Source organism: Toxotes jaculatrix, chromosome 22 (genome assembly GCF_017976425.1).
Source record: "Toxotes jaculatrix isolate fToxJac2 chromosome 22, fToxJac2.pri, whole genome shotgun sequence".
Classification (NCBI taxonomy): Eukaryota; Metazoa; Chordata; class Actinopteri; family Toxotidae; genus Toxotes; species Toxotes jaculatrix.
Genome location: NC_054415.1, coordinates 9,103,734 through 9,128,230, shown reverse-complemented (window position 1 = coordinate 9,128,230; position 24,497 = coordinate 9,103,734). Strand labels below are relative to the sequence as shown.

The 24,497-nt window shown below is 43.3% G+C and overlaps 1 protein-coding gene across 2 annotated transcripts; it reads left to right on the top strand.

Annotated features, from left to right (window-relative positions):
- The first annotated feature begins 107 nt into the window (after positions 1 to 107).
- znf800b (zinc finger protein 800b) lies at positions 108 to 24,286 on the top strand. 2 transcript variants are annotated; one of them, XM_041030469.1, is made up of 12 exons: positions 122 to 236; positions 10,437 to 10,548; positions 12,443 to 12,794; positions 15,497 to 15,592; positions 16,004 to 16,147; positions 18,043 to 18,223; positions 18,352 to 18,541; positions 18,746 to 18,908; positions 19,130 to 19,494; positions 19,629 to 20,795; positions 21,234 to 21,345; positions 21,957 to 24,286. In XM_041030469.1, the coding sequence occupies exons 2-11, from the start codon at positions 10,492 to 10,494 to the stop codon at positions 21,333 to 21,335; spliced, it is 2,817 nt and encodes a 938-aa protein (XP_040886403.1). In that variant the 5' UTR covers positions 122 to 236; positions 10,437 to 10,491; the 3' UTR covers positions 21,336 to 21,345; positions 21,957 to 24,286. The 2 variants fall into 2 exon arrangements, with proteins under 2 accessions (XP_040886404.1, XP_040886403.1); XM_041030470.1 differs by lacking the exon at positions 10,437 to 10,548 and having other exon boundaries at positions 108 to 236.
- Positions 24,287 to 24,497: the final 211 nt, after the last annotated feature.

The following is a 24,497-nucleotide window of genomic DNA, read 5'->3' as shown; positions in this document are numbered from 1 at the left end:
GTGCCGGCATTTCCAGCTGAAATTGGACATAGAGGGTGCACCTTTGCGCAGAGACTGGTTTAATGCTGAGAGCCTCCTCTGGGTGCACAAAGACAGCGGCTCGCAGAGGAACTTGTTCAGAGTGAACCGGGGACGCTGGGAGGCGAAATAAACAATCTCCGGACTCGAAGTAGCCACGGCCGCGCAGTTTTACCCCTTTAAACACACGATCCCACCACCCATCCGAGAAATACAAGGTAAGGACTTGTTTTTGATACGTTTCAGCGGGACTGGAGGGCTGCGGAGCGGGTTAAACCTCCTTCGCTTTGGCTTCCCGAGCATGGTTGTTTTTGCAGAAAATGGCGTCATCGCCCTCTTGTTTCTGCTTGGCCGCGGTGGGGAGAGGAATAGTTTCAGAGACTTGTAGCAGCCTCTACGTGCGGCGTTTACCCCCTCGAAGGACAAATCACTTACTGCAATGTGTTTTATTCAATAGTGAATCGTCAAAATACGAGATAGCTCAGGCTTTCGCTCGGTAGAAGGACGCGCAAAGATGGAAGGGTCACCGGTCCTGTGCGCCAAGCTGCTTCTTGGAAAAGGTGGCACGGAGCCGCAAAACGCAGCGTTTTACATTCACAATAATGCCATCCTCGCCGGCTCTGGGCTAATCCAAATGACCCAGGATGGTTTGATGTTATTACCAGAGTGGTGATGGACGTATTTGTGGGAGTGCTGCACCTTGTCTTTGTGTGTATTTTATTCGGGTTAGCTCGTTTTTACGCCGCACTCCCCTGCCATGCTGCAATCGTTATGAGGGGGCCTCTCTTTTACGGCGTGAAAGGTGCATTTTATACTTGGCTTTTCCTTTGATCAAGTTAAGCTGGTCCTTTGTTGCTCAAAATAGTGGCGTTTTTAGGCTGACAATATAACCGTGTAAAAAGAGATTTTCGGGGATAATGGGGGCGATGCAAATCGTGCCATGAGAACGGCGACTGCCCTGCGCTCTGGTTCGCTGCTTGCCAGACGAGGACAGCCTGAATGAGATAAAAATAAAAGTCTTTTGGACGAACCACATAGTTTGCACAAAACTGGGGAAGTCCGGCGCTGCGCAATGATTGTGCTGCTGCTTTGCGCAGAGCACAGTGTGGCAGCTGCTGTAACCGCCGCCACCATTTCGCCGCGATATTTTTTGTGTGTGTTGGCCAACCTTTTGTAAATAGTTGGGGAGTCTTGGATAAAAGAGCACAATAGTATTCATGCGGGCCCTTTATGGCCTGTGAATGCGGTCCTAAGTCCCACTCCGGCTGTCCTGTCTTTCCCCGTCAGCTACGTGCATGCGTCCTAGCACTGGCCACCACACATCCACCATAGCGAGGCCACTCGGTTCCCTGTGTATACGCTCTGCTTGGTTCCTCCTGTGACCAAAAGTCGGGGACCGATCGTGTGCCGAGTGTTACGGCACAGGCCAGCGCGATCAAATCGAAACAACAGCGAAACATCAGCCATGGAGGCTGCACATCGCTCGCTCCGTGCACATTTTTATTAAGTTTCCTGAGTTATGCAACCGCATCCCCGTAGAGCGAACTGCTCATCCGCCTTTATTTACCCGTCAACCACCATTGGATGGATATTTCTGTGTGTAATATCTGGTGAATCGGACCAGTCCCCGCGGCGACGACACTGAATTGGGAAGATATGTCATTTGCAAATCACCCAGTGCCATTTGCGTCACAGCCCGCGGCCTCGCACGCCCATGGGGGGCGATGGAGTTGCAAATGGAGACCGTGAGTGTGTGCTGACGCTGCCCCAGCTGAAAGGGAACCAATAGACACGGACTCGGGCGGCAACAATCGCCGTGCGCTTCCACTCTCCAGTAGTGCACCGACTTGGGATTCTGAATCAACACGGAAGATCGCGCAGTTTATTCCGGATGGTTATGTTTCCATCGCACTGCCCGGGATGCGTAAGTGGATGCGTGCACACACTGGTTAAACCTGCTCAAGGGATCGACAGGCCAGTCGGAAAGGAGTGTACCCTGTCCAGTCCGTCCCTCATGGTGCTCGATCCATGTGGCTATTGTGGAGTCGCTCATGTGTGGATAAATGTCTTTCCACCGGATTGCGATGATATGACCGTAAAACCTTTATTAACAGCGCAGAGAACGAGGTTGCATCGTGATTCGGACACTGGAAACACGCCGGCGTCATTTTCGATACATCCACAGCGCGCCACGCGTTTCTGGCTGTGGAGATGAGCAGGGCGTCTTTTTTTTTTTTTTTTATCCAGGAACGTTTGCATTTGTTGCTGTTGCGCTTTTGGGCAACGCGCATGGTCTCATCCACCAGAGCTCAGAGGACTTATTCACAGGCAGAAAGTACTGAAAACCTCAAAGTAGGAAGTGCAGAATCACTCAGCATGGGAATCGCTTATGGGGCTGTCTTCTAACGCATATGTGTGTATGTATATATAATTTAATATAATATATTATAATACAACGTAGGGATGTACTTGACAGTGTCTACTTCATGTACTTTGTTAAAAAGACTGCGGATGCAACCATGTAGTGTGTCAGATATTGTTATAGTTGTGGTTAAAAAAAAAGACTACCTGACAAATATACCCTCAGGTAGAGATTCAGCAGATAGCCCTACTACTGTGGATTATTTTTTATCTTTGATGATTCAAGGTTCCTAAATTACTGCTTTGCACCTGCATGTACCTGTCATTTTAGTATGTGATTGTTTGATTTGAAACTTTGCATTGTATATTGATGGAGAACCTGGCTTCATATGTAGAGAGCGTTCTACTGTACAGGCGTCGTGAAGTTAATTCATTTGTTCAGGTTAGGCCCATCACAATCAGGCCCTCTGAAAGCTATGACAGAGTACACACGTAACTCTGACACAATGGAGATGCCCAGTCTAACCTTGAGGAGGAGTGTGGATGGGTAACTAGGACATGAGTGTAGATAACAAAGTGGGTTATAAGGAACTAAAATAAAATGGGAAAAAAAGATTGGCCTGAAGTTGATGGAATTGCCCGGCATGTTTAAAATACTTTCTGTTTGTCATTACATATATCATTCAGTATACAGTATTATTTGCATTCACTTCATTTGCAAGTCTTTTGCTGGCCTCTCATTATCTCATGGGACTTGGGGTTACAGCAACCTGATATTAGTCTTTCCTCATTAGAACAGAAGCAAAGTCTGCCTGGCTCTCTACCTTGATAAAGTTTCCCAGTTATCATTGGTTTTCACCAGAGCGGATGCTGACTCTAACAGTTTAATGATGTCAGTGTGTGATTCAGTCAGCATAATGATGTACTGTTGTGTTCAGTCACTGAGTCAGCTCGTCAAACCAATGTGCAAGTTGAGTCGGTCAACAAACCCATTAACCTGCCAGTCATATAATCAGTCAGTAAGGCAAACAGGTAGACAGACAGGACGGCAACCAGGGAATCACTGTCTACCAGCCTCTAAGTAAGTCAACTAGTGATCAGTAAGGGTGTTAGTCAGTCTTTTTACCTGCAAGCCAGGATGTGAATTGTCGCTTTCTTGCTTTGACATTTCATATTGACATCACCATATGAAGTTCTTGTAGTTAATCATACATTTACATGCAATTTTAGAGACCTGATTTCAAAGAGCAGAGGCTGTGCTTCCACACCTGGCCTGAAAATGCCCATTATGCATCCCCCATGGCTATATTTATTTAAATCTGTGTCCACATCCCTTTTGTACAGTCTGCTGCTGCTACATCTCTTTACATTGCTCTAATGTGCTGTGTGCCTGCTTTGAGTCAAGACTATACAATGTGCTGTGCAGAATTTCCTTTCATATTTGCTTTTGAAGATTCAGTCGGTTTTTGTCAAGACCAATTCCTGTGTACCCGATTTCCTGCCACAAAGTGTGTCCCGGCTTGATTGGGTGGAAGTTATCACAGAGAAACAAGTGGAGCTTATTGGAGCTCTTAAAACAGCATATGTTTCAGTCCAGTAAACTTTGTTGAGCAATGAAATCTAGGCACAGACTGAGATGTTGTTGTTTGGCAGACTAAATGCTATTTCTGTAGTGAGGGGTGTGTATGTGTGTGCACAACTCTGGATACTATATGTGTGCAATATTTGTGTGCGCATGTGTCATGTGCAGCTCAAAGGTATTTTCCCATTTGTAAAGATATCTGATTTGAGAAAGATTTGTTGCTACAGTGAATAATGACGGGGAGTTTCCTAATAGAGTCACATGATATTTCTTCTCTTAGGATCAACTGGTGTGTGTGTTTGCATGCGAGCTAATGTTAACACATAGGATGTTACAGTGACCGGCGGTAAGATCACATCTGAAAGTCACCATAGGGTTCATTTTCTGCTGCTGACAGCTTTCCTGCTGCGTTTGCTCCTCCCATTTTATATATGCTCAGTTTATTTTAACAACTGTCAAATACACCAGTCAGCTGAGTGAAGCATTTTTAACTTTTTCAGGTGTTGTCACACATTTGCATGTCGCTCACTCACGTTAGGAAATCCTGTTAAACTTACACGTGTGGAGAAACTCTTGTAAGACAACTGAGGTAGTGACACCTTTGTGAAAACACGAGCAGCCAGTTGATTATGGAGTGTGATCAGTGTGTACACTGTGTGTAGGCTACATTTTGTCTGATGCTTTTGTTGAGATTGAGGTCTGGATACGCAACATTGCAGCACAACTTCATTTTGCGCTCCATTTTCATATAGCACTTTTTTTTGTGGCAAGGCATCACATGGTTTTAAATATGGATCATTTATTGGTTATTGTATTTACATGCCTGGAATTAGAATCTGACAATAGTACAACAGGACAATTAGCTCGAGTTCCAAGATTTCTGGCAATTGGCGAACCAAAAGTCAGATGGTAAATGGTCAGAGCCACAGAACATGACCTCTACCATCCAGTAATACTGTGCAGAAAAATGCTCAGAGCAAAGGTATATTTTTAAGTCGTGGGGAACTCTGTCAGTAGGCCACGTCATTGTTCCCATCCTGTCTGTGGTCAGGTGGTATCACTGGTTTGTCTGCTCGCAGTCAGCATCGTGTCAGAGAGTGTGGGGTCCCTCCATTAGGAGGAAGTCCTGTCAGACTGCCTCCACAAAGCCATTGGAAATAACTATGAGAAGGCAGGGGCAAATCTAAATCTGCCACAAATCTATTGGCGCCATGCAAACATTTAAATGTACATATGTGTACATATTATATGTTGAAAAGCTAATGTTTCTTAATTTGGTAGACAGGAAAAAAAAGCAGAGGTTTCACAGACGTGAAAGTTCAGCTCTTCTGACATGTACTCACCTCATTTGTTGCCTCTGAAAGGGCAAATGAGGATTTGTCTCCCAAAAATAAGACATCTTTCCAAATGGGAAATGCTTTAACAAATTGATTTCTGGCTGGTATAAACAGAATTCACCAGGGATTATCGCTGGAGATGAAACTTATACATATTTGAAAAATACGCAGCATCGGAGAAGATGGTGTATTTGTGAATTATTGAGCACTAGATGTCAGATGTCATTTACACTGGATGCCAGGTAGCCCGTTTTACTGAAAATGGCAAGAATGTGAAAATAATAACTTGAAATGTGTCGGGACCATGGGAATTCTGCCGCTGGAAATTGTAGATTTTAGTAAAATGGCTACTGATGGAGTGAGTCACGAAGCTGCATCAGTTACCCGGTAGTGAGGGATTTAATCAGGGTTGCATTAGTGGATAGGAGAGGAGAAGATAATGGTTTACTTTTTAGTTTTAGCCATAAGTAATTAGTTCTCAGAATTGTCAGTCTGAGGTTTTTCTTTTTTTTCAAAGCACCTCTGGCATTTTAGTCTCACCTCACCCATTCATTTTTGACAGTGGCTCATATTTATCTTTTTCTGCAGTGTTAGCCATTGCTCCAGTGTTACCCTCATCATCAGCAGTTGTTTATCCAGTACTATTCTGAGGAGGATGGAAAGAAATGCCATTTTCAAACCAGCTTTTTTTGTCATTGATCTTTTTAAATTGGTCTTTCAGCTTGTGTAGAACAGGCAATAATTTTCTTTCACAAAGACATTTCCACGGCACATCATGGGACATCCAGGACAACATCATTTTTTCTTTTTCCTCTACTTTCATTACCTAAGTCAGAACAGGAGTCTGTCCTTAACGTCACGGTAGAGGGAGAGTCCCTTGTGTTGGAATAGGAGTGTTTTATTGGCGTCTGTGTGACTGGAAGTGATTGTTTTAAACTTTTGTAGTATATCTAACCCATTTTGAAAAGTGTTTAGGGAAGTGGTGGATATGTTCTCAGATGATTGTCCACATGGGGTTTTTTTTAAGCTTATGTCAGCTCCAGCAGACTGCTGCTTGTCAGGTTTTTATGACGCACTTCTCAACAAAGTAATTAGGCTGCTATTGGTTTTGGGTTGGGATTTGTAATCTTGTTGATGCCATGGTACGTGTAAATGAGTCCCAGAATCCCATGATAAACCCATCTATTGGCTGCCATATAAAACCGAAGCACTAGATGTAAATGAATACAGTAAAGTAACTTTTTAGTTTTGACTTCTGTGAAAGCTCAGCTTTACAGAGTTGCCCCCTAATGCACAGAGGTTATCATTTGCAGTTTTTCTGTGTCCCTACTAACCATTTGTCTGAAATTACTGATCCATATACATTTTCCATAACTTCTTATTCCTATTCAGGGTGACAGGGTGCTAGAGTGCATCCCAGCATGCATTAGGTGAAACACTGAGAAACACCCTCAACAGGTCATCAGGGGCCACAGAGCTTGCAGCCTAACACATAATAGTCAATTTCACTCAAGCTCACACTCACAGCTAAGACTGATGTGCTGTCCTCATTCCACAGTCTATAGACTGAGGAGAGAAAATCCCACCAACGTGGGAAGAAGATGCAAACAACACACAACTGTACCCAGAGTTTAGCTTTAATAAAAGGAGGGTGGGAGAGGGATTAGTTTTTTAGTTTTAAAGTATCAATGCTTCTAAGTGTTATACCAACTAAAATGAACTGTTTTTAAATAAAGCAATGGGCCCTTTGAAAGAGGTTGTTTCCTGACTTCAGTAGTCAGTAGGGTCCTGTTTCCCATTATAGTTAATGGCTAGTGTTAATCTCCCTCCCTGATATAAATAGAACCTGGGAAGGTGCATAATGCATTAACATGCCTGCTCTTAATTTTGCTAGAATATAAATTATTTTTTATCTAATAGCTCTGTTTGAAATTAACTGTCTCTTCATTACAGTTAAATCTCAGCAAGGAAAACCTGTGCTCAGAGACGGTTCCTCCACCTGTAGCATCTCTCCTGTGTCCTCATCTTATACACACAGATCTTCATGTTGTGATGCACCTGTGGTTTATAGCTCCTGCAGAGGCCTGTGTAGAATATGTGCTATTAAATTCATGTAATGTGACACGAGCTCATAGCAACTTTGATTACCCACATTTGTTCTGGACTGCCACTGTAGTCCAATTCTGACAGACTCATGTTTCCTTGTGTACTCCTCTTCACCTGAGGATCAGCTCCAGTTGTGCTCATCTGTAACATAACCGCTCCATCATTGCAAGGAGCCTCTGCTGTCATGTTGTGGCATAGTTCTTCATTGGTAATTCTACACTTCTAAATAAAGAGATACAGAAATGTCTCTAACCCGAATTTGTCAGCAAAAAAAAAAAAAAAATCTAGGAACAAACTATGCAGTTTAAAGTTTAATTCCAATGCCATTGCCATGGCACTGTGATCAAAGATCATGTTAAACAGCCTAAAAACACCCAGTCCAGTCAATAGAGAACATATGAAAACTCCCCACCCTGTGTTAAGAAATTTCAAGGTCTTAAAGCGAATTTGATGCAACAGCTGTCCTGTCCATTGTCACGGCCTGACACAGAGGCCACAACACACAGGTGCAGAAGCCTTGCTTTGCTTTAAATTTCACTCTGATTTCCCCCTAATTACAGTTCAAGGCCATAAGAGCAATCTGACCTTTGTCTTTTCACGTATACAGGGGTTTCTTTTTGACATTTTTCTGGCAGATAATCTGGTTTTTGAAGTTGTGTTGTTGTTGTTGTGAAACGTAACCGTCTTCTCCTCTTTGCATCAGCTACTTTTCCCCCCAACCTGGATTCATCTGAGTGCATGCTTTTGTGTAGTTGTCCAGCTAAATCACATCCTTTCTATTAAGATATACGTTGTGTTGGGGCAACCCCCTCTGTGGGCCCTTGTCTGCGCTTCTTGCTGCTCCATGTCTTGTTTTTTGGAGACATCTCAAGACTACAAAACTTTTCAATTAGAATCACACTTTAAGTGCAAGCTTTGTCTCCCTCTGCTGGACTTCCAGTGGAAATACAAATGTACCCGCATGGGGATATGCCTGTGCACGACCGAGGCTATATCATGGAAGCGTCAGAGATCCCATCACACGTACTTATCACTGTCAGTAAAGTTAAATGACTCCATTGTATGTGTAGGTTTAAACTCTGCAGTTTAGTATGAGCTTAAAACAGTTGATGTTTCCACATCTATCAAAATTCTTTTTGTTTTAGATCTTTTCCCTGGTGTTAGTCTATGTATTCACTACTTTAAGTTTACCAGGAAATGGCAGAATACAGTAATGTACTGTATATTGGCTCCAGGCTTTAAGAGATGACATCTAATTATAATCAATGATCAGTTCTTTTCCTTTTCTCATATCCTGTCCAGTTGTTTTGTGTTGTCGCGCTGTCTGCTTGTTGTCTGCTTGTTCCAAATTTCCATTTTCCTCTCTGGGACACCTGCAGCAAGTCGCATGTCTCGTCTCCATTAAGCACCTGTCACTTGCAGCTCATGTAATTAATCCACCATTCAACTCTTGGGGCCTTTAAAGCTTATCCACTGACAAAAATCATCCCCCCCCAAAATTTTCCAATTTGCTTGATGTCTAGACATCAGTTGGGCCGCTAGCCTTGGTTACAAATAAGGCTGCCTTTCCTGTAGCTAGGAGCGATCACAAAGGATAAGGAATCAGAAGACGATAAGGCAGCTCAGCATGCCACAGTGCTGCTAAAGCATGTTATGCCCAGCCAGTGGAAATGAGCGCTGATGTGGTGTCAGGTGGCTGTGGCTGATTTGGATCAAACAGTTTTACCACTAGACCACCACTAGTGGGCAGTAACAGGTTATTTTAACATTGATGCTGTAAGATGAATAAAACATAATGAAATGAAGCACACACTTTTTTTTTTTAGCTGAGGCTCTTATCAATAGTGATTTTACATTTGCATTAATATGTGGGGGGTCAGAAAGTGGGGAAGACTGTGAATTTATCCCTTACTAATGAGAAGTAGGTTCACAACTATTCCCAGCAGAAGTGTACTTTATATATGTGTGTATATTGACTGCAGTATTTGTTTGCATAAACTTAGAAATGTTTTCTCTTAATGCAGATCCACATATATATATATATATATATATATATATATATATATACATGTGCTAACAGTGTTCCTGGCACTGTAAGGTGCTCTGGGGAAAAGCATATATATCCATTAGCATAAGCTTTGTAATGGAGGCCAGAGCATTCATTTTAAATGCATGCAGAGATAGTGTGCCTCATGCAGAGTAATGGTGCAGGTAACATGGGTTTAATTGTCCTGCCAGCAATATGACTAGCAGCTAAGTTAGAATTGTGGGAAACCATTACTGTAACCTTAAAATATTCTGTTCTGTTTTATATTTAGATCCAGTTTGTGCCCTGGTTGTTTCTAAGCACTCCACAGCCAGTAAACACATAAAGCTGTAATGTTTGCTGTGTGTTTCCTAATACATTATACATGCTCAGCCAAGAAATATCAGCATAGAAATGTGCCGTGGGTATACATTTTGGCAATGTTCTAATGACAGCTACTTTGCCAATGCCCGTAACTTATTAATTCTGTATTTTAAACACAGAAGTGGATCTGGTTATTACATGTGTGAGTATCATAATGTAATAAATACTCAGAAAATGGCAAACTAAAACTTTCATACAGCTTGTCTGCCCTGTTTGCTGCATAATTACACAGACACATTTCTACCATGATTACTGTCGTGAAAATGCACACATTTTAGTATTTCCATTATTTTAAAGCATAAAAGGCACCCAGTAACTCCATTGTTGCCATATATGACCATTATTATTCCCCTATTCTTAAATGTTTAAGCATCAGTGACACAGCAGGTAGGCTGTGTGTACATTCAGTTGTAGCACAAGTGTTGTTGTTGCAGATAACAGCTGGATGTTAGGGGTAAATCCATACATAAACACGAAAACAGTGCAAAGGTGAGATACAAGGAACCTCTGTAATTTCTTATCTGTTTATATATTTTTGATAAAGCAAGCTGAGCTACAGATGTAAACAAGCATTTTATCTTTTAGAAGCACAGTCCTTGGCTCATGTGGGGTGTTGTTGCAGGTTACAGGTGTGTGCTGGTAGTGAACGTGTGGTGCAGCAGGCCAGTCTTGGCAGCATGGTGAAGGCCCAGAAGTCAGCTGGGAGGAAGAGCTCTCACTGTCTCCGCAGACAGGTACTGAAAAAAAAAAAGTCAACAATGCCTGGATGTTATTGTCCAGCCTTTCTTCCTTCTCTGTCAGATTGTGGAAAACACACCTCTGTTATGTCATTTGAACAAATGCCATTATGTAATAGTCACATTTTAAGGGAGAATATAGAGTATACAGAATATCTCACTTTACACATTTCAAATCTCCAGCAGCATGTATTCGCCTTTATCTCACCTTACCACAGAGTGTGCTGTGCATTAGCATATAATACCATTAATTTGCAGCCATCCCACTTTACACTAAGTCACAATTACGTGTTCAGAAAAACAATATGTTTCCTGGATAAGGATTAAATTCAGTCATGGCTTAATAAAACGTTTCACTGGATATCTCTGCTGAGTTTTTGTTTTAGTCCAGAACTAAACTTAATCCCTGCCCTGGAAACCAGCCCTGCTTGTTTGTGTCTGTATTTATTCATGTGTAACACTTTCTCTTGTGTTTAAGGTAATTACATTATGCTCCTCTTGGTGACACCACCTTTATGTGCACAGGGTTGTGCCCTAACACAAGACAGCGAAAGTCATAATATTGTTATAAATCCTTATGTAATCTAATTTTTCAGAAAGCACCTCAGAGATTTTCTTAGCTGTTGCTCATTTAAAGCAAATACTTTCATAATCATAATCGTAATCTGTTCTTTATCCAGATTTCACTTGTCTGTTTTATTGTTTCCTGGTTGTAGCTTTATTGAGCAGAAAGTAGAAATTCGCGGCTTAGTCCACTTACTCTAATTGGCACCCTGCTCACCGCTGTCCAGTGAAAAAAAAAAAACTAGTCAAGAAGAACTCATTGATTGACTGACTGATAAATGAATGCGCTAACTGAATGGTGGCATTTTCTTTTTCTTTATGGTTGGGATCAGGCATCTCCTCACATTTTCCTGCAGGCAGTGGCCCACTGGCTGAGATAAAAACTATTTGTGTTCAACGCTTGTAATAGTGTGTGTTTTACCGCACAGATGGCTTCACCGAGCATGTGCAACATACTGTTAAGCTATTTTGTGGTCATTTGATTATGCTGTGGTATGCACAGTGTTTGTGTGTGTGTACACATAGTGGCCCACTTGTCCTGTGGTGATGTGCTGTAATGTGCCTGAACGGTGGAGTCATTTATCCCTCTTCAAGGGCAGCGGGGACACAAGGAGTGAGACAGACAGACACAGGCCGAGGGAGAAAATGAGGATAAATTGGTGGGTGGGAGAGGCGAAAAGACTGGGGACTTAGAGAAAAAGGAGGTCTGGACAGCAGACACAGCTACACACACACACACACATCACACGCACATACAGATGAATGTGTGCACACTGAAGAGTTGATGTGGAGTCACTTATCTGCTTGAGGGTGGCTGTGTGTGCGACAAGGTTAATGTCCCCCCACCAAATCTCTACATGCTCAGGAGACATGACAGCAACACAGTCACCCACAGTCTGCTGTGGTGGCCCCTGTGTTTTTTTTTTTTTTGTCTTTTTCATGAAGGGCAGATAACTAATTTTTATTAATGACTGACATGATTTGTGCTGTTGAGTTTATTTCAATATTTCTATCAAGTTCTTTGTATTTATATTTTATTAGCTTTAGTGCTTTTTAAATGTATTTGTTAGGTATTTTTAGTTGTCAGTGGGGGACAGTGTCCTTGTCTGACCAAGAAAACTGATAATGATCTGAAACTGTTAATTTCACAATGCAAGGCTAATGTTAATTTTTAGTGATTGACCAAATCTAAACACACAGCAATATATTTTATTTTTATTTATATTTATATTTTATTAACTTCCCTACAATTATTTTTCAACCTTTCATGACTTTAGTCCCCCTGTTTCTGTAGCTCATATTTTAATGTCTGGTTTTGCTCCCATAGAGTGGTGGTCAGACGGAGATGGAGGAAGGCCAGCTCCAGTCAGACACCCAGCAGCTGCCGCAGGCGCAGCCCGAAGGAGGAGACCAGTCCTCTGATCAAGCCCAACTCCAGGCCGCTGCTTCAGCAGAGGCACTGCCTGAGAACTGGGACCAGAAGGAAACACCAATGGACATCCAGGATAAGAGCGATTCTGCTTCCCAGAACCAGGCCAAGCCTCTGTGGAAGCCCATTCCCCCTCTGCTGCCTGAGCCCAACCACCAAAGGGGCGCTACCACTGAGACCAGGGACCAGAGCTGCCAGACTGAGGAGCAGCTTCAGCAGACCAGCGCTGGCAGCCATGCTCATAACACAGGTTGGTAAAGTTTTCTCCCCTCAGCACTTATGGCTGCTTTGGTTCATCCACCTTTAGGCTCAAACTACCAGAGCATTTCAGTAATCAACTATTGGTTGTGACAAATTCCATCAAAAAAAGATTCTCGACAGATATTGTTTGAATAAAAATATTTATTCATTGTTTCTGTTCAATTTGTACTCACTGTTCCTCAGACGCTACCAGCACTCACTACTGCCAGTTTGTTGTGATTAGTTCACTTGACAGCTAGCATGTTTCATGACCAGCTGGCACATTTATGGTGGATTTGTAAAATCAGAGCTGCTATTATGACGATGTAATATTTTCTGTTTAATGCCAGCGTGTTTGTTTCCTTTCTGTCTTCCTTCCTTTTGACCTTCCTCCACAGGTTCATTTCTGCCTTAGCTCTTTAGCTTTCCTCCTTCTTGCCATGGTCTCCTTTTAAAACAGCTTTAATGTCTTGATTCACATTTAAATCCTGCTACTCTGAGTTAATTTCTGACTTTGCTGCTAGGAAAACAGCTTCACCACTCATAGTAAAAGGAAGCTGTTTGTGTCGACTGACGTTTTTGATTGGATGATCTTTGACCTTCTTGCAGAGGGGGGCGTGGAGGTCGACGGGGTCACTGGCCTGCCCCGCTGGGATTATAGCGGTTTGCCTGGGAGAGGTGTGGGGGGATGGGGCTGAGGAAAACACATTCTGCCACACATTAATACATAATCTCCGTCTCGCTCTGCTCTCTCTTGCACAGATGTCATTCATATTTCGAGTTCTCTTTGTGCCTCCATCTTTCTGGGTGTGTCAGTGTGTGTGCTGGTCTTTTTGCCCTCTGTCTACCTGTCACTCACCTACACACAGACCCTCAAACACACACAGATTGGCGACGTTGCACTGCTTGCGATGCGGTATGGGTTTGTGCATTCAATCATGTATGGGGCCTACAGGGCTTAAAACATGCAAGGTGTCAACTTCTTGTCTTGTTTTCCAGAAGTAACTTAATCTTGGAAATAACCACAAAAAAATATGTCTGGTTAAAAAACAAAACAGACAATAATCATTTGATATCCTCTATATGTGTTGTTATAAATTAACAAAACATAGCAGTGTCCTCTGAATGACAATAGTGCATCTAGGAAACATAAATTGTAGTTTGCAGGCTGTAATTGAAGTGCATGCTTCAATACAGAACAAATAGATGATATTTGTCACAGCAGTAGACACTGACAGTGTTTAATTTGGAGCTTTGTCCCAGTCATCACTGTTACAAAAAGCTCTGTTTTGTTGCAGAAATTATTTCCTCCTTGTCACCGTCTTTCACATCAATATCATGGGAGAAACGAGACGTAGGCATTTGAGGTGATTACAGGGTCTGTGGTGGTGTCTGAGTGTAATTGGTCTGCTCCTTTGGCTGTTTACCCCTCTTTCTGTTTATGTCCATCTCCATAAAGAAGTGTGTTTTATAGTGTTGATATAAAAATCAAGTTTTTGAAATAAGAATGCATGGAATCGGGTAGAATGACAGCACTTTAGCTCCCCAAAATCCACCCCAGTAGCCCATTGAGGGTCATGGAGCCACTGGCTGCTTGCATCAATAATGCAGGAACCAAAGGCCGAGTCCTGCTATTTTATATTTAATGATTTATACAAAGGAAAAATAAAGTTTTTTGGCACTGAGATCAAGAAGTTAAAGAAACAACCTAAAGTTGTATATATTAATGTTTTTTTCAGTGTGTTTTCGACTTTGCTGGTCTTTTTTTATGAAAACAGAATGAGTCTGGTCTCTGCAGTACTTCTTTGTCCTGTTTTACTGAGAAAATAGAGATCATGCAGATTTGCACTTGTTCACCATTTGTTGTTGAGAAGACAGTATTATTGTGACGATTGAATGGTTAAAAGTAATAAAGTGAAGCTATAAAGGCAGGTCAGTATATCAAAACAAAACATTAAATCCCTGCCATCATCAGGATTGCTGTTTTCTAGCTGACCATGCACCCTCTGGTGATTGAGGTCGAGCTAAGGCAAAACCATTTTCCCAATACACGTCAATAAATTTCCTCCTGGTCACGTTCCCGATCGGGCTGATAAAGTGCCGCTGTGTGACACCCAAACTGAAGTATCAGATGCAGCGCTGGCTCCGACCACTGTTGGACTGAGCACAAAAATTTGTCATCAGCATGCCTCTGCCCACCCGCCGCTGCATGTTTTCCAACAGTGCCACTTGAGCGTCAGTCGTCTGGACAAGCATCACTGAGAGATCTGATCTGTGAGGATGGTTTTTCATTCATGTTTTGATGTCCGCACCGTGTATTTCCTTCCTGTTCACATCTTTGACACAACTAAGGAATACTGATCTTAGAAGAAGATAAATGACCTTCTTTCTCACTGTCATCCCTGAATGTGTGTGTGAGTGTGAGCGTGTGCAACAAGGTAATGAGGCCAGGGTGAATCACTGTCTCATACAGACCTCATTGTCTGACTCTGATTGCTTGTACCCTTTAAGCACGCTGCAGTGTACTGTATGTCTTACCAGGTCCCTAGAATTCCCAGGTGATGCTGTATTTCTCCGACTGTCGTTCTCTGATGTAATTACATGCTGGCTTTGCTATAATGCAATCTCTCTCTTTCTCCCTCTCCCCCTCTCCCCCTCTCCCTCTCTCTCTCTCTCTCTCTCTCTCTCTCTCTTCTCTCTCTCTCTCTCTAGGTCTCTGTGTTGAGCCTGGAGATCCTCCCCTGCTCCAGCAGCCTCTGCAGACCTCCAAGTCCGGGATTCAGCAGATAATTGAATGCTTCCGTTCAGGTGTGTGTCTGTGTGTTTTTTTGTGTCCATTCATTTTTGTGGATATTGTTGCTTAAAAATTCTGCATATTGAAATAAATGTTGTTATTACAATGTGCAGTATAAGCCTGAAACTTAGTTCACCATGGCTACACAATACTGCAGACTCCTTTCTAACAACTGCACATACTCCGTGGACACAGCATGCCTTCAATGGCTGACAAACCTGGAGCCGTCAGGTCTCGGGTATTCTTAGGTTGACCATAACTATGTAATGCAAGTGCTGCCCTTGGCAAGGCTTCTGTGTAACCCTGCTGTGATTAGGGGTTTGATGACCTTTCACAATATTCTGCTTGTGTACGGTATATGTCTTATAACTCTTATAACCTGAAATCACTGGAGGTAATCATCGGCTCTTTTCTTCGTCTTGCAGGCACCAGTCAGCTGAAACACATGCTGCTGCGGGAGGTGGACACCATCTTCGAGTGTAAACTGTGTCGCAGTCTGTTCAGAGGCCTGCCCAACCTCATCACACACAAAGAGTACTACTGCCTATCACGGCTGCCTGAGCCTGATGGTTGGTACATACAGATTTATAACCATGTCCCAGCTCTCAGTCCTAAAACTAAAGCACAAAAAACATAAAAGATAAAAAACACAAATGCCCTTTAACTCAATAATAAAATCAACAGGCAGAAACACACAGAAAAACAGAGCTGGTGCCAGAGCTTTTATACATGCTGACAACACGCAAATGCAAACTTGTAGCGATCACACAGTGACTCCCTGAATGAGCCAGGGATCAAACTCAACTACAGCTAGGGCACACACTTAATTTAGCGTACACACACATACACACACACACAAAGCTACGCACAGAATCACTGACTACGTCAACGTTTCCTGAGGTGTTTCCACATTTTTACTTTCATATTCTGTCGCTCCCAGGTTTCTTCTCTCTCTTTCACACCATCTGTCTGCCGCTCATTACTCTCCCCTTATCTCCTCCGTCAGACACAGCCCCTTTTCTCTCCCTCATACACACACACACACACACTCTCTCTCACACACACACACACACACACACACACACACACACATAAACTCACTTGCACAGTAACATCTTCAATCCGTCAATCATTTCCCTTCCACAAAGTGCAGTTTCCATTCTGCTCTTCCCTCATATCACTAAGGAAATTGACTCTGATCTTACACCATTAGTGTTTTATCTGCTTCTCATTAGCCACACTGTGTGTCCATGTCTCTATTCTTTGTTGCTTAGAAGTGATAGGAGACTCAGAGAGAGGATGAAGCCTTGAAGACTTGTCAAGTAATTTCCCTGTTACCTCACTCCTCCGCTCTTCTCCCAAAATACAAATCAATCTCGGCACAAACGGTCAATTATAGTTTGTTCAGTTTTACCCACTGTAATGATCGCTGTTGAAAAAAACTTTGTTTCAGCACAGTGTTCTCTTCATCTGCTTGTGGTCTTAATTAAGTTGTTCATTGCATCAGTGACTTAATTTTTCTCAATCAAGAGTCCATTACTGATGGCTGAGAGTCTACTGTATCGTTATTTTGATAAATGACTTAATTGGTGTCTGTTTTTTTCACTGCTGAGGCGCTAGGCATTAATTGTGAGGTTACTGGATAAACAAAATGGTTTTTCTATGAAACATTCAATTTTTCACCATCCAGCGCTGACAGGGGACTTTTACGGTCTCCAGCGATGATTTGTGGTCCATTTTTAAAGTGTCTTAAATTCAAATCCGTTCATCTCCTGTTGTTAAGAATTTTATAAAGGACACTAGCACATTTACTAAAAGAGAACTATCCACATCAAGGAGGCAGTAGAAGGGAAAATAATTTAATTAACTATAAAAGAAAAAGCTCTGTGCGGGAAAAAAAAACGTGCCAAACCAAAAGTGCACAAACATAACATGTTTGACCTTCATCCATTCAGTACAGAAGCGGAGTTGCACAAACTCATCCACATTCTAATGGTATGAAGAGTTTTCCATTTTGCCTCCCTTGGTGGCTTTTTACATTTTTCACAAACAAAAAAAGGGAGAAGAAAAGGATTGACTGACCTCTGTGGGATGACATCGCCTTTTGGGGCATTTGTCTGATGCCTGTGCCCGTTCAGTGTCTCGCTCAGAGACATTCTCAGAGGAAACATTGGCTGCACATGTTTTGGCTGTTAAGGACTTAGTCATTTTGTTATAAAGATCATCTTGCTAACAATCAGGCCACAGCGCCATCAGTCCATTTTTGTGCTCAGTCCAACTGTCTTCACAGCTAAATGAATGTTCATCAGTGTGCACCACTGTTTACTGGGTTTTTGAAAAAAATCAAACCAAGTGCAAAGTGCACGGTGGGTGGTTCAGAGGCCCTGCAGAATTCAAGCATTCCTCTGAAAATCTTTATTTAAAATGATAAAATGTTTTATGGACTATGCTTTTTATTTTCTAGGTTCGTCAGGTGACGACAGACAGAGTGTAGCCATGAAGGATCTATTGGAGGCCATATATCCCAGAGTTGACCGACCAGACTACGTGGTCCGCCTGGAGCCTATTCAGACTACTACCAAGGCCGTGTTCCAGTACCTCACCACAGAAGAAGAGCTGGCTAGATATCCATCACACACACCCAGGTTGGTGCTTTGTCGGTGGAGTAAGATGTGTCACAACTTTTAAAATGTAACACAAATGGGGTAGACTTTGCTTTAGTATATTTTAGCCAAAGTTTGTCTCTGATATTATGTTTCACTGTCCTTCACAGTGCCAGAGAGAGTCCGGTAGCATGGGAAGGAGAACAAGTGGAGGGTGTGGACAACAACCAGGCGAGCCAGCGAGGAGGGCCAGAGAGCCACAACAGCCCAGGACACAACCAGGGACAGAGGAGATGGGAGGCTGAGGAGGAAGCTAAAGAAGAGCAGCCGCAGCCTGAAGATGAGGGATCCACGAGTGGGGTATGTGACTGGGCACATCAGGAGTTAGCATAATGTGGAAATCAGTGCCTGTACCTCTTCAGATGTGAGAAATACCCATCATTGCTGAGGTCTGTTTCATTTTCAGACGCTGATCAACACACAAATATCAAATTTTCCACGTTGCCTTGTTTGTTGTGTTAGTCAGTCTCTTTGTTATCTCCTTTTTCTCTTTTCTGCCATCAGGTTGAGGACGTGACAATCTCCTGTTGTCTGTGTGGTCAGGACTTTAACTCGCGCCGTAGCATCAGACGCCACTGCCGCAAAATGCATCAGACCAAACTCGAGGAGCTCCGAAAGTTCACAGAGACAAGAACAGTTCCCACAAGCCTGCTGTCCATGGTGAAAGGTAAGTGTCTAACCGAGGACATTTAGTACTGTCAGTACACGTTTGGAATCAGGTCTACAATTATGATTTACGGTCAGTTGTCCTGTAAAAAAAAAGGGACTATCTGCTTTGTTTTGTTGTATATTATATTGTTGTTATATTAGTCAATACCAGTTTAGATTTTTTAAAATGATTAAGTAAATTATTAATTGAAATAATAATTATTCTTGTTGACGCTGGAGGTCGGCCGAGGACTCTCAGCACACCTACCGGAAAATCCTGCCCAGTGTGCCTCAAAACCTTTGCTACCAAAGCCAACGTGCGCCGTCACTTCGACGAGGTGCACCGCGGTCTGCGGAGGGACACCAACACACCCAGCATTGCCCCGAGGCCCGGCCAGCCCTTCTCCGTGGAGGTCACGCCTCCCAGGAAGAGCAACAACACCTCTCCGACACGTGGCCACAACTCCAAGGCCACCCCTGTGAACTCCAAAACAGCGCCTTCAAACCAAAACCAAGCCAAACCTCAGAGTCCGCTCCCAGCCTCTCCGCAGGCGAACCCGGCCTCCTGTCGCTGTACGCTCTGCAAGAGGAACTACAGCTCTCAGGTTAGCTTGTTGCACTGCTGGAGTCTTCTAGTGTTTGCTTTCTTAAGTCTGACAGAAAAACCATAAATTGTGATTGTATAATTATATGGGTGTAAAGGATGCTGTTTGAAATTAATCTCGTCTGTGTATTTCAGCTCATGTTGAAGAGACACATGCGTATTGTCCACAAAATATACAGCATCAAAAGTAACAGGTCTGCTGCCACGGCGACCTCAGCCACTACAGCAGCAACTCCTAACAGCACCAACACCAACTTAGGCCCAAGCAACAACATCCGAGTGAAAGAGGAAGCAGTGGAGCCCTCAGACGAAGACGAGGACGAGGACATCGACAGCAGCCCCGCCCCGTCTCCGAGCGACAGCACTGGGACAGGTAAAGGTGTTTCTGTGCCGCACAACGCCATGAAGGTGAAGGAGGAGGAAGCCCCATCGAGCCCAAAGATGATGTCATCATTGTCTTCATCGTCTTCCCGCGGGGGCAGCGTTTGCAGTGGGGGCGTCTCCGCCGCCAAAATGACCAAACTGTCCGTGGGCTTTGACTTCAAGCAGCTCTTCTGCAAACTGTGCAAGCGACAGTTCAGCTCACGGCAGAACTTAACAAAGCACATTGAGCTGCACACGGACGGAAACGACATCTTCATTAAGTTTTACCGCTGCCCTCTCTGTCGCTACGAGTCGCGCCGCAAACGCGACGTCCTGCGCCACGTGACTGTCGTCCACAAGAAGTCATCTGCATACCTGGCAAAGATCATGCCCAAACTGGAGAGCAGGGCGGTGAAGCGGCTTGCTGAGGTAGTGCTGAACAATACGAGCCCTAACAAGAGGACAAGCACCAGCGTCAAAGAGGAAGTGAACGGACGCCACGCCTCTTCGTCGTCGTCCTCCTCTCCTTCACCACCCATCACACGAAAGCAAGAGGGCTCCACACCTGCCCCCACCTCCTCCTCCTCCTCCACATCCTCGTCCTCTGCCCCACCTCCTGCCCCCGTCACTCGGAAGCAGCAGGACCTCTCATCGCCAGCGTTCACCCCCTCCCCTCCTGTCACCCGTAAGCAGGAGAGACAGCAGACCCACCAGCATCGCCCCGTCAGCCCGCCGCTGACCCGCCGCAGTGAAAAACACACACACCAACGCAACTCCTCCTCCTCCACCGCCTCGCCCAGCAACCAGCCACCGCACACCCGGCGGCACGACGCCCAGTCAGAGAGCAGCAGCACAGCGACGTCCTCCACTGAAGTCAGGGTGACCAAGAACTTCTCCCTCCACGCTTGTGACCAGTGTGGACGAGCCTTTGCCAAGAAGGTATTGGGTTTTAATTTTCTCACAGCTTTTGTTTTTTTTAAAAGAAACTCTTTGTTTTTTCCCAGAAGAACTTAACAGTGGTTTGATAAGAACAAAGAAAGAAGAGCGCTACAGTGGAAATGATCCACTGCATCTGTTCCAGATCAGACTTCCAACCTGGTTAGGATGTGTAATAGATTGCAGATGAGAGGCATTAAAGTGGTAATCTCAAAGATTTTCATTTAAATAAATGTCTGTATAAGTCACTATCTGTCTGAGGTAACACAGTGGTGAATTAGCCTTTAGCCAACTGATGAAAGTACTGCAATACTTTGCAGTGTTATGTATGTAAGGAAAAAAATATACACAAAAAAAATCATTTGCATGCATCTGCGTATTGTGCAGATTTGTTCCTTAAAACTTCTGTAAGTGATCTTTTCTCTGGCTTGTTTTTGTCAGCTGTACCTGGAGTCTCACAAGCGAAGCCATCGAAACGCCGCAACAGCAGCAGGCAGCAGGAGGAAAGGAGTCAGCACCCGCTCCAAATCCCTGGTCTGGTGAAAGACACAGTGTAAGAATAAAGAGGGTTTACCTGCAGTACAAGGACTCTGCCAAGTCATGGCTGTCGATTTCTCCTCTCACACTCCTTCTTTTTCTTTTTTTTTTTCTGTTTTCCCTTCACCTCTGAGTTGCACCGGGTTTTTTCCTTTCTTGTTTCCTCTCTCCCTGTGTATTCAGAATCCAAAAAGACACGCTGCTGAGCGGTGTGTACTTGAGCAAATTTGTGAAAGAGTGTGTGTGTGTGTGTGTGTGTGTGTGTGAGTGTGAGTGTGAGCTGGTGTGATATGAGTTTCCTTTGTGGCAGAAGAGGTGTGTGTTTACGTTTGTGCAGAAGACTGTTCCCCAGGGCAGCGATGAGAAACCACAATCATTCTTCAGCCTTTAATTGACCACTCAGGACGTTTATTACGCTCTTCCTCGATCTTATTTCTCCGTGTATCGCTCTGCTCGTTAGAAATCGTCCTCTTTGTCTGACTGTTGCTTTTTTCCCCTGCATCTTTCTTAATAGTTGCCTCTTCCTTCCCTCCTTCATCTCTCTTGATCCTTCCATCTGTACCATCTGTGTTCTCTTCTTTCTTTTGTTCTCCCCTCTCCTCATCTTGCTCTTCTCTCTGCTCGCAGTCCGCCGGGGATAACGCACAGGCGAGCCGCTAACAATGAAGAAGTGAATCGAAACTTTCCATTGGAAAAAAATAATGGAGGGACGGAGCGAGCGCAGAGCAGAGATGAAGGAAACAAACAAAAGGAACAATGCCGCACAACGGGACTGAAGTACAAAGGCTTTTCCTCCTTTTGCTTAAGAGCCAAATATATTGTTGGAATCTAACATTTTATTTTGTATAGTTTCATTATGAAGCCAGCCAGATGGTGGCGCTGCTATCCACACAGAGAGAGGCTGTTCACTGCTGCTGTATATATCTGTATTTACTTACTGCAGTATGTAAATATAGATCCATATGCAGGTGACTGATTTGTACACCTTTAGCAAAAGGATGAAGCTGCAGTAGACTATGGAAGTGTGTGTGTGTGTGTGTGTGTGTGTGTGTGTGTGTGTGTGTGTGTGTGTGTGTGTGTGTGTGTTTGAGAGTGTGAGAGAGAGAGAGAGAGAGAGAGAGAGAGGAAAGGGGAATCAGAACTGGATTGTGGCCTCCACAGGAAACAGACTGGAAACTTTTTTTTTTTTTTAGAAGAAGAAAGAACTTGCTTTAACCCTCATAGTCTCACACAGAGACACAAAATGTGTTTGGGTTCATCTCAACTATCATTTCGAATCAGTTAATCTTCATCTTTTCTGTATATTCAGACTTTATATACGATTGTTGAGGGCTTGTCAGTGTGATATGTTCGTCCCCTCCTTTTCTCTTCCCCTTCATTTTACATTTTCACTTTTAACGAGGCACTGTTTTCAGAGAGAACCCAAGGACTGTGTGTGCACGTTTCCTAACTCCACTTCTATCAATTTCCAGTGGTCACAGGTGTTTTCCTACAGTTCGCAGTTTTTTTTTCTGATTATGCTTGCCTGTTTTCCTTACTATATATTAGCTAACTTATCATCCCCAGAAATATAGAGACGTATAGTAGAGAAGAGGGAAATATAAAGCAGAGAACCATCAGGCTTTTCTGAAGCTTCAATTGCACATCAGTTTCAATCACATTGGCTGCGTATTAATTTTCTCCCAAATATGTGGATTATTTCAGACTGTAACATCAATTCTACTCTTAACTCTGTGTTGCTCTGTTACAGGAAAAACATTCCCTCTGTGGTTAATCACTTGTGTTAATGTGCGATCAGGAAAGAGGAGGATGGACATGCTATGAGGAGTAATGTGTGTTTGGATGCATGGTCACTTTTGGTGTAACAGCTATTCTGCTTTACACATTAGAAAATATTAACTGGAAGAGATCTAACTCCCAAATATCACAGAGATGATGGTTGGTCAGAAAACAGTCATCACACCGTGCTGCTGTGCTGCGCAGCCCACCTGTCGCTGTAATGCTTTTAATCACGTTTCGGCCAATCAGAGCTAAAACCGAAACTGGCGACGATGCATCAGTGGTGTCACAGAAACGTGGATGCTAGTGAGTTCTTGCAAAACCTGACGTGTCAATCTCAACTTAACGCAGCAGCAGGTGTAACAGGTTCGAACTGAATCTGCCTTCAGTGGAACGACAAAGGGCCAAAACATAAACAAATCGGAAAGCTACGTACCTCTTCTAAGCTAAACACTTCTAACAGTTTACATTAAACGTGACTAAATGCTGCATCATTTCCTTTTTGAAAGTGAGCTTTTCATGTACTCAAACTTAAGGGGGGCTGCACCTGTGTGATCACAGCTCCTGAGGTAGTCTCTGAAACACTGGCAGGCACGTGAGGAAAAGGACAGAGGAAGACCAAATGTAGATACGTCTTAACGTTCAAACAGAAAGCCATGAAATGGAACAAAACCAGAAGAAAGGAAAGACCAAACTTTATTTTTATAACTGAAAACGCTAAAGCGATAAGGTCTTGAAAGCATGTATATATGGATTCATCCTGCAGGGATGGTATAAATAATAGTTATAATAGTCACAATAGTTACTGACTTGTACTTAACTGTTGTTTGACCATATGCTTCAAACATGTCTGACTAGTTACTGCTCTGTCACTGTTCAACACGGAGGCAAGTTTGCGTTGTTCTACAATGATTAGTTGTCTTTCTTTGTGTCTCATTCCTTTTGAAAGAGGACGTTTTTGTTGGGATGTCTCTCAAGAAGAGAACAGGAATCAAACCTCAAGAGACTTTTAGGACGTTTTTTGTTTTTGTTTTTTTTTAATTTTGTCATTTCTCTTATCATCAGTTGTAATATGTTATTAGGCTCACACTCTAGAGAACTTGAGAAGAGTTAGAGAAGCCTTTCAGATGTGACAAGAATGTTAAAACCAACCACTTAATAAATAAAAATGTACTGCTTCAAACCTCAGAGGGGAGTTTTGCATTGCTTCGTCTTTTTGTCCTCACTTATGAGTCACACTCTTCCATCAGTCATGTTTGTTAAAGAAAGGGAGATTTCATTCGCCTTCGCAGGAATCGCCTCTTTGGACGTTTACATTTTCACTCGTTTTCTGAGCTCTCTGGTTTGCCTCCCCACATTATTGTGACAGGAGGATTTACGTGTGTCGGT